The sequence below is a fragment of the Corvus hawaiiensis genome, chromosome 25 (assembly GCF_020740725.1).
Source record: "Corvus hawaiiensis isolate bCorHaw1 chromosome 25, bCorHaw1.pri.cur, whole genome shotgun sequence".
Taxonomy (NCBI): Eukaryota; Metazoa; Chordata; class Aves; order Passeriformes; family Corvidae; genus Corvus; species Corvus hawaiiensis.
Window position 1 is genome coordinate 3498200 of NC_063237.1, and position 10111 is coordinate 3508310.

General features: G+C 52.4%; 1 protein-coding gene across 4 annotated transcripts; it reads left to right on the top strand.

The window, feature by feature from the left end:
* The first annotated feature begins 35 nt into the window (after positions 1-35).
* On the top strand, positions 36-10054 carry VPS26B (VPS26, retromer complex component B). Of its 4 annotated transcripts, XM_048328890.1 has the most exons (7): positions 247-326; positions 2385-2464; positions 2575-2731; positions 3879-4043; positions 5648-5823; positions 6438-6580; positions 7016-10054. In XM_048328890.1, the coding sequence occupies exons 2-7, from the start codon at positions 2416-2418 to the stop codon at positions 7160-7162; spliced, it is 837 nt and encodes a 278-aa protein (XP_048184847.1). In that variant the 5' UTR covers positions 247-326; positions 2385-2415; the 3' UTR covers positions 7163-10054. The 4 variants fall into 4 exon arrangements, with proteins under 4 accessions (XP_048184846.1, XP_048184845.1, XP_048184844.1 ...); XM_048328889.1 differs by lacking the exons at positions 2385-2464; positions 7016-10054 and adding an exon at positions 6188-6361 and having other exon boundaries at positions 36-326; positions 6438-6498; XM_048328888.1 differs by lacking the exons at positions 2385-2464; positions 7016-10054 and adding an exon at positions 6188-6320 and having other exon boundaries at positions 36-326; positions 6438-6498.
* The last annotated feature ends 57 nt before the right edge of the window (positions 10055-10111 follow it).

Genomic DNA, 10111 nt, shown 5'->3' on the forward strand with positions numbered 1-10111 from the left:
CCCGCCGGGCCCTCCCCCGGCGTCCCCGCCGGCCCCGCTCGCCCCGCGCAGCCCCGCCCCGGCCGCCATCCGCCCGCGCCGGCCCGCGCCGCAGCCCGAAGCCATGAGCTTCTTCGGGTTCGGGCAGAGCGCGGAGCTTGAGCTGGTGCTGAGCGACGCCGAGAGCCGGCGGCGGGTGGAGCATAAAACGGAGGAAGGCAAGAAGGAGAAATACTTTCTCTTCTACGACGGCGAGACCGTGTCGGGGCGGGTGGTTCTCACGCTCAAGAACCCCAACAAGCGGCTGGAGCACCAGGGCATCAAGGTGGAATTCATCGGGCAGATCGGTGAGCCGGGCGGCCTGTGGGCACGGGTGTCCCTCCTTCCTGATGCCTCTTGTGGCTCCGGTTTCCCACCCAACCCGTGCTGCTGCTTGAGAGTTTTATTGGCTTTGCTTGCGCCCGACTCTGGTTCTTGGAAAGGAAGGGAGGTTGTAAATGATGGAGTGTGGGTGAGGCCAGGTTATGAGGAGCCAGGTTGTGAGTTCCTATTGATATGGTTGCCAGTGGAAATTAAGCATGAACGTTGTTTCCTGCTCCACTGTCTCTGCTGTGCTGCCTTGCCTGCTCCTCATGCCCTGTTCTGGAGGATTTTCGAGCCTGTATGGAATAACTGCTTTGTATGCACGTTATTGCCCAAGCAGGGTGTGTTAGAGCTGCTGTGGCTGCACATTAGTTCTTATTCCCCTCAGGCCTCTTTGATAAATCACTGAAGTTTGTACCACTAAGTGCACTTCCCAATGCTTTCCATCTCCTGCCTTCTCTTCTGACTTCTCACTGCCATGAGATCAGCATGAGGTGAGAGAATTTAACAGGTAGGGGGACTGGGGTGTGAAGGAGGGATGTGCCACAGGGACGATGCTGTTCCAGAGCAGGTACCAGAGGCCAGGCTGTGAGTGCTGGGTCCTGCCTGCTCTCAGGTGAGCACAGAACCCATTCCAGATGGTTTCACCCGTGGTGGCTGTGGCCTGAGCAAGCCACCAAAATGTTGGCAGGTTATTTTCTCAATCTGGAAACCTTATAGCTCTGAAAACCTGAAATTACAGCTTATACCTGTTTGACAGGCTGGAGTGTGGGAAACATCACTCCGCTTGAGGCTGCAGGGTGCCAAACATGACCTTCTGAGGTAGCAGAGAACTCAGTGCACTGACATTTGCCTCCCTTGCTTTAAGTTTGATTTGTGCCTTCTGCATTGTGGGTCACGATGGAATGGGCTGATTCCTCTTTTTCTCTTGGCACGTGGCTTCTCCCTGTGACATCAGCCAGCACTTTCCTCTCGGTGGACACAAGCATTCAGTGCACAGAGAGGCTGGGTTATTTATGTCACCTGCCTGCCCAGCCTAAAGGGCTTGGTGACATTTGCTGTTGTGCGTAAGTGAAAGGAGTTCTAGTGCCAGAATTTCCATTAGAGAGATAAGGTGAGCAGAGGGCTGTGAGAAACAGGCATCACTTAAAAGCTGAGATCTCATCGTGCATATCAAGGAGGGCAGAACTGCAGTTCCTGAACACCTCTAATTCCTCTCAGAAGCCTCCTCTGCACAGTTAGTGCTGACACTGAGCCTGTGTGTGTGTGATTGTCTGATGACTTAGGTTTTTGTTTCCTCATGTAAGCAGAAAGGCTTTGCCTTGCAGAAGGACTGCGTGGGTGTCCTGTAGGCACAGGCTCACATGCAGGGCTGGGAAGGGCAGGTTTCATTGATGGTTTTGTGTAATCCCAAGCTGTTCATGCAAATTGCAGTGTGTTAAGGGTTTTGTTGCTTTGACTTGAGGCAGAAAACTCCGTGGAGGCGTGGAGGATTGCTTTCATTAAATGAGGAAACTTGTAGTTTCCTGCTGATGTGGGAGGGTTGTGGGGAAAAGTGAGGCAATGTGGCCATGCTGGTCACTTGAGCTGGTTTGAGCAGTGCTTCCAGAGGTGAAAGCTCTTCCCTCACCGTGCTCACGTGGCCATTAATGTGTTATCCAGGGGCTGGAGGAGCAGTGGATTCAGCTGCCATACAGAGTGGTTGTGCAGCAGGATCAACAGCGTCATTTATTCCCTTCTGCAACTCAAGGCCACTCCAGCTCTTTGCTGTCCAAGGATACGCAGGAGCAGTTGGAAGCATCCTATCCCTTCGGTTTTGCTCTGTCACTCTCTGTTCCAGAGAAGCAGTGGTGGTTTTTCCTCACAGTGGCAATGCCTTTGGCCTGGAATACAGTGCAGAAAATTATTGGAAGGGTTTGCATGAGCTGCAAAGAGTTTGACCGTATTTAATATCGATAAGAGGTGACTCGTGTCTCCCCAAGGCAAATTCTTGATTTATTGTAGTAAGTAAGGCTGTGTGGACCTTTTCCTTCCTGTTTCAGGGAGGAACGTTGTGGCCTGCACCTGGCTCTGATGGAGAGCAGGGAACAAGTGCAGTTCCGTGGAGCCACGGGCTCCCCTGGTAGGTTCTGTGAATGGTACTGAAGGAAGGAGTGACCTGGACAAGAGAGCTGATGAAAATCTCCCTGTGTCACGTGGCATTAAGCTTAACCTGGATTTCCATTTTCCTAGAACTCTACTATGACCGAGGGAACCACCATGAGTTCGTGTCCCTGGTGAAGGACCTGGCCCGGCCCGGGGAATTCACTCAATCGCAGACGTTCGACTTCGAGTTCACACACGTGGAGAAACCTTACGAGTCCTACACGGGGCAGAACGTGAAGCTACGGTGAGTCCCTGCCCTGGCTGACCCCAGTTCTGTTCTGTGTAAGTGCTGATACTCACTGTGGTGATGCAGGAATAACAGAACTCCAAGTTAATTTTGTTGTAAAAGGCTGCCTTGTAAAAGGGCTGAGTTGTAAAAGGCTGCCTTTGAGGTCTTTATTTTACAAGCGTGCATCAGGCTCTTTATGGAACTTGTTCTTCTCCTTTTGAGTGACAAGAGAAATCAGCCCCTTTTGAATCAATCAAATACTTGCTAATTTATTTGATAATTCAAAAAAAAAATCAAAATAAACTGTTTGGTTTAGTCTCCAGTGCGGATATTTTTGCTGTAATCAGTCTTGTCAACTTTAATTGTGCTCTGTATGCAAACAGATGCTTCGCTTGTGCCTTGTTCATGTGTTAGAAATGATATTTCACACTGAGGCACTCAGTTGCCTAAAAATCCTTTCACTGGTTTCAAAGTGGGGGTTGGAGAAGTCTGAGATCTGCACTGGGAGGTGTGGCTGTGCAGCCTGATGTAATCTTGTAAAAGGGCAATGGTTTTAACATGTGCAGGCTGTTCCTCAGATCCCCGAAACGGGGCTTAGGTAACTCGGGCTCACAAATGCTTGGAAGCTGAGAGGAGCCTGCTTTTCCATTTGAAAATTCCCTTCTGTCTTTTCCAGTGTGGGATGTTGGCTGCTCCAGGGGCAGACACATGTAAAGAGCTGAGGGCCCTTTTGCTGTGGGCTTATTTTGTTCAGACCTGGACTAAAAGAGAGCAATGGAACAGCAAATGACATGGGAAGAGGAGCTTCCCTGCTGTTCTGCTTCCTTGAGGCAGTTCTTTGGTTTCCTGCTGATTTTGTCCCTTTGGACATTCCCCATTCCCTGTTCCTGAAACAGTGGCCCTTCTCTCAGCTGTGCATGAGCTGAACTGAGCACCTCACCTTGCCACAGAGAAGGTTCCAAGCTTCACTGGGAAAAAGGAACTTTCTCGGTGGGTCTGTTGAGTTGATCACATGTTTTATTCAGATTTGCAGTCAAATGCATTTCAGCTCTTTACATGGATCTGTGTAGTAAGGCTGCTTGGATAGTCCAGTCCAAGTCACCCAGCCCCTTGTCCCTGCTGCTCCCCGTGTGACCCTGATGGGGGGGGACTGTCCCCACAGATATTTCCTCCGTGCCACCGTGAGCCGCAGGCTGAACGATGTGGTCAAGGAGATGGACATCGTTGTGCACACCCTGAGCACCTACCCCGAGCTCAACTCCTCCATCAAGATGGAAGTGGGCATCGAGGACTGCCTGCACATCGAGTTCGAGTACAACAAGTCCAAGTGAGTGTCTCAGGAGCAGCTGGGGGCTGTGGGGACCCATCTGCTCCAGGTTTCCTCAAAGGAATTCCATGTCCACGTGCTCCAGAGAGGCTGGGAGACAGCTCAGATCCTCCCTGATCCGTGGGTTCCTGTCTGAACGAGTGTGCTTGAGATCGCTCAAAAAAATCACCAGCAAGGGTATGAGCAAAAGTCAGATTTAATACTAGACTGCAAAGCACAACGGATTCGTTGGCAAGATTCACTCTACTTACAAAGGGCAGCTAAGGCACAACAGGGAAAGCAAGCAACAACAAAACCAAACAAAATCCAGGCAATCAAAACAGAAATGAATTGAAACTACCTAGGGAGGTGTGTGGGTCTGTGTGTCTGTGTGTGAAGACAGCGCAAACAAGGATGAAAAGGAATGCGGCCTAAAGCTTAACAATGCTTAAACTTAACAGTACTTTCACTTAACTTACACCTTAATTTATATCTTAACCTTAACAATCTGCCTCGAGGCGTGAGGGTATCGGGCCGTGTCTCAACGATCCTCCAGCTACAGCAAACCTGAGGGTTTGCTGGCTCGGAGAGGCGTCCCCCTCAGAGGGACCCTGCTGGTCACAGCCCACTGTGCTCCAGGAGAGCTCAGCAGGCCCCATCTTGGAGTGCTGTTTATAGGGTCTCAAGAGACCCTTCAGTCATAACAAGGTTTCATCCTGGCCACGGTTTGGGTGGCTCCTTTCTTTGAAAGCATGAGAATAGGAATGCTGTGCCGTTCAGGCCAGAGGAATATTTTCCAAGGCTGGTCACGAGAAAAACAGAAGCTTGTTAGGAGTTCCTGGGAACAGACAGTGGTTTTTGCTAAGCTCAGAAAGAGCTGAGCCCAGGTGGTGTTTTTGAGGATGAGGCCTAACAAGCATTTTCTCAGATCACACTGCAGCCTGGAAAGAAGGAGGATGGTGGGGGGAGGATGCACCACCACAGTTCCTCTCCTTTCCCCATATCTCTGGATCAAGAAGTGGGAAGCAATGGCTGTGGCTCACTGAGCCTGGAGCACAGCATGAATTTCTTGCAGTAACTTCTCACTCCCTGTATCTTTGGCCAGATCAGTACTTCCAGGTGTCTCCAAAATACAGTGTTTGCTCCTTACCAGACAATACACCTGAAGTGGGAATTAAATCCCAACCCAGAAGTTGGGAAGAGCTCTTTTGAACTACACTGAGTGCTTCTTTCCCACCAGGTGCTGACAAGTCTCCCTGCAGGTGGTGATTGGTCAAGGGTTGGACTCAATGATCTCAGAGGTCTTTTCCAACCTAAATGATTCTGTGATTTGGCTTGGTTTTAATTGACCTAAAATACTGAGTTTGGAGCCTTTGCTGTCGCAGGGGTTTCTTGCAGATACTCAGCCTGAAGTTACGTTTTTAATTTATCTGCTCATGCTGAATGTTCTCGTGGGTTTCCAAAAGAGCAGAGGATGGAAATGAAGGGCTGTTTGCTGGTGGGGGTGGTTGATTTGCCATCTGCTGTGCATGAGAGCAAAGTGCCTGCCCAGCAAGTTCCTGCACGTCAGCCCGAGCCCTACTGCACAGGGTTTGATCCTGGTGTTTTCTCCCCTCTCATGCCAGGTACCACTTAAAAGATGTGATTGTGGGGAAGATCTACTTCCTGCTGGTGCGGATCAAGATCAAGCACATGGAGATAGACATCATCAAGAGGGAGACGACGGGCACGGGGCCCAACGTGTACCACGAGAACGACACCATAGCGAAGTACGAGATCATGGATGGGGCACCTGTGAGAGGTGAGAGGGCACAGGAACCCGCAGAATTCCTCTTCTGAAGGCTTTTGGGGTGGGAATGCAAGTCTTGCAGTATCTTCTGTGTGCTCAGTAGTAGCATCCTCTTCCACTGGGCTTAGAGCGGGGGATTCTGATCCCCTTCCTTCTCCGGTGTGATGAGAGGGAACTGAGGCAGAATGAGTTGCAATGACTTCATTGTTTTGATGAAGCGGTGGCAGAACCAGCTATACATTCACAGCTGGCATTGCTGCAGCTCAGAGCAGAGGGATGGTGTTCTTGCTCTGTGCCAATCTCCTGTGCCACTGTTCCTTTGCCCAGCAGAGTCACCTGCCAGAGAAAATGTCACCTTACTCATTTTTTTCTGCAGTGCTGTCTCGATGCAGGTCCCAAAAGAGTCCTGTGCTGTTAGAGTGGAGCTGGAATAGCTGTCAGCAAGGGCAGGATCTGGCTGTGGACCGTGCATGCTGGTTTCTGAAGGGAGTTGAGGTCTTCTAGCTCATGTTAGTCCACTTGTGGAAACGGTGACAAAGTTTGTGGCCGTGTGAGTTTGTGTTTTGCTGCTGCTCTCCTGGTTTATATCCATCCTGTCTGTGCTGACAGCTCTGTGCCCTTTCCAGGGGAGTCCATTCCCATCAGGCTCTTTCTGGCTGGTTATGAGCTGACTCCAACCATGAGGGACATCAACAAGAAGTTCTCTGTGCGTTATTACCTCAACCTGGTGCTGATTGATGAGGAGGAGAGGCGCTACTTCAAACAGCAGGTGAGAAACAGAGCTCCTGTTCTCCTTGGACCTGTGGATTGTTGGCTGGGATACTGTGACAAGGCCCTACTGGGAATTTGGGATCCATCATGTGGGAAGATGGTCTAGAAGAATGTCCATGCAGGTCAGATGTGTGTGGTGGTGGGGAGGAGTTTGGAAAGTGCCTGCCTAGGATTTCTTTTCTGCTCAGTGGTGGAGCTTCTGTGCTTCACCTTATCAGTGACACTAGGACAGAGCTACCCTGGATGCCCTCTGCATGCCCCGACCCCAGGGAGGAGATCTCTACCCAAATTCCAGGCATGCTGCACTTCCAGGTGTGTCCTGGCTATGGGTGGAACACTGAGCCTGGCTCATCCTGCGGGGCTGGGTGGGGCAGCAGAAGGTCTCAGCAGAAGGTCTCACGAGCCCTGACAAGCCTTGGCTGTGTCCCTGCAGGAGGTGGTGCTGTGGAGGAAAGGGGACATCGTGAGGAAGAGCATGTCCCACCAAGCTGCCATCGCGTCCCAGCGCTTCGAGGGGACGTCCTCGCACGGCGAGGCCAAGCCCCCCGGGCAGCCCGCGGAGAACAACGGCCGGCAGTGAGGCCGGGGGGCCGCCGGGAGCCCCCAGGACAGCGGCACCGAGGAGGAGACGCTCAGAGACTTCACAGAAATAAATACCCGTTTTTGACTAAATTCCTTTCTTCAAAGGACTGGCGGGGTGGGACGGGGCGGGAGGGCTCGGCAAGCTGGAGCGCTGGCGGCGCGGCGTCGGAGGTGCCGGGGCGCTTCCCGATCCATACATTCCTCTGGAGGCTGGGGTCGGCTGCTTTGAGGCAATGTCCGGAGGCTGCGGAGCTGCCTGATCTCCTCTGTGCCCCGAGAGCCTCGGCCTGGCGGCGGGGAAGGACAGAGCAAGCGAAGGCCCCATCTGCTGCTGCTTCTCCCCAGCCGTGTGGAGGTTGCTTTGGGGCTGTGTAGGATGGATGTTTTTCTTGCCTTTCCAAAATCTTCCCTGGGGAAAACGGCCTGGTGATTAGCTGCGTGCTAGAGGAGGGATCAGAGACTGTGGTGTGGCCTGCTGGAAGTTGTGTGGTGTCATTCCCTCGCTGCTTCTCCTTCCTCTTCGTGCTGGCGTTGGATTCCTTGCCACAAGCAGTTGGATGATGCAGGTGACTCAGCCCTGGGACTGCCACCCAGCAGGACTCAGCGTGGGGCACGGGCAGGGCCGTGCTGTGTCCCAGCAGGAGCTGTGGCTGGTAGGAGGGAGTGAGATGTGTGGATACGGGAGGAGGTGGCACAGGGTGGGCAGAGCAGTGATGGTCCCAGTGCTGCTGGGTGGGCAAGAAGTGGGGGCAGGAAGGCTCCTGGCCAAGAGCAGTGCCTTCCTAGTCTTGTCCTGGCAGCTGCCTGAGTGCCCCTGAGATCCACACTCCGGCTGCTGCACTCGTGCAGCTCCCAGGTGCTGTTACAGAGCAGCCTGGAGAGGCGTAGAGAGCAGTTTTGGAGCTCTTGGGGGCTCTCCTGGGGTGTGTTTACACTGCACACGCTGCCCTGCCCGTGTCTGTGTCCTTGGGACAGAGCAGGCTTTGTGTAGGGACGGACAGCAGGGCAGGGCCGTGTGTGTGCTGTCTGGTTTGCTGCCTCGCGCGTGCGGGACCAGGATCAGCGGGGGCAGAAGGTGGATGCAGTTGTTGTGGGAGGCTCAAACAGGCCTGTGTGGGCTGCTGGATGGAAGCGTGGCAGAGCTCTGATTCCAGAGACACATTCCTGAGGCCTGAGCTGAAGTCACCAGCGAGGTCTGAGAGCTTGCAATGAGCTGAGAACCTGAATGTGGGTTTTCTTTTTTAAAATAAGCTGCTTTTAGCCTTCAGCTAAGTAGACTCATGAGAACACTACCAGAAGGAAGTCACTCCTCCATTAAAAATCAGATGTGGCTTTGTAGACTTGGTGGACTGAGTTTGGAGAATGTCCATCCTGTTTAGCTGCCCTTCAACAAGCAGGTGCTGAGACCTCCTACCCGAGGGGGAGACAAGCCTGCACCGCGTGCTGGGATGGGAGCTCTGTCAAGTGGGATTTGTCTGGATTTCCCTGAGTTTGTGGCTCGCTACTTTGTCCAGCTTCCTTTTGGCTCTGGAATCAAGTTCCTCTGTCCTACAGCTGAATGTAGAGCAGGTGTCTTGCAGCTGGGAAATGGAAGTTTCTGCTTTGTTCAGTGGAACGGTGCTGGTGGAGGGAGTGGGGCCGGGGTGGGAAGGGAAGCTTTATATGTAATGACAGCTACTGTATTTCAGTGATAAATGTGTGTTTTCTGCTTGCCAAAGTAAGTTATCTTTTCCTCACCACGTGTAAGGTTGTGGTTTTTAGTAGAGCTGGCCAGTCTCACTCTGTAGAGGACTAATGCTCTCATCTCTGCTGACCGCTTGTGTCACCCCATGTTTCTGCTGTGCACCACAAGGACGTGGCTCGCTTTGCCCCCATGGCGAGTCTGGGCCGTGGGCTGGGGCTGTGTCTTCCCAAGGCTGGAGCAAAAGCTCACTGCAGACAACAATCACCTTGTTGTGCCAGGGCCAGGGGTGGGGACCTGCTGCAGGTCTGCCATGGCAAAGGACCCCGGATGGCACTTTGGACACTCCTCCCTCCCTCCCTGGGGGGAACTGCCTGTCCTGCAGCCAGGCACAATCCCTTAGGGACAAGTGAAGCTCCTCTGGGAGCCCTTGGGGATAGCAGACTATCTTTCCATGGCTGAGCTGAGCACAGCAGCACCCTCACAATCTTCCTAAGCTTTCCTTCAGCCCCCTCCTTGCTGAATTCCTTTGTTCCCTTTATTCCCCTGGATTGTAGGCCATGTGGTGGTAAAGAAACCCCCTGGATGGAGATGTCTCTGCATTCCAGGAGTGGGTTTTTTTCCTGCCTGACTGGATATGAGATCATTGCCTGGCTGTAAGGAGATGGCTGTTTAACATCATCATTCCTGGAGGGTTCCCTTGGAAAAGGTGCATGAGCCTGGACATGGAGTTGGGTTTTTTTTTTCCTTCTTTGTCCCCTCTCCCCTCTGTCCCTACGTGTGGAACCAGAACTTAGAAATAATCCCCATTTTTACTGAATCTAATGGACCATTCAGCCTGTCCACCACTGGGCCCTCTGTTTGTCTGGGGTGGAGCGGATGTGCTGAGCATCCTTAGAGAGAAGCTGGGGTCACTCCAGGACAAGGTACTCTAGAACAGTGTTTTGTTAGCATGTTAAGGGGCAGATGCTGCTCGAGCAGTCCTGTCCCCCGGAGCTGGTGGTTCTGTGCTGTACTTGGGTCATTCCCTCTCTCCCAGGCAGAGGGGAGTGGGCAAGTACCAAACCAAGCAGTGCAACTTGTAATTAAGCCTCTGCTGTGTTTACATGTTTCTTAATTCGTCGTCTTTTCAATGGCTGTATTTTAAAAGTTCGGTTTTTTTGTCTCTCCAATTAAAAAGAGCCAGCCCTGGCTGTCAAATGCTGTGCACGGGTTTGTCTGGTGTTTTGTATTGGGTTGGGGCTTTTTTTCTGTGGTATGAAGAGA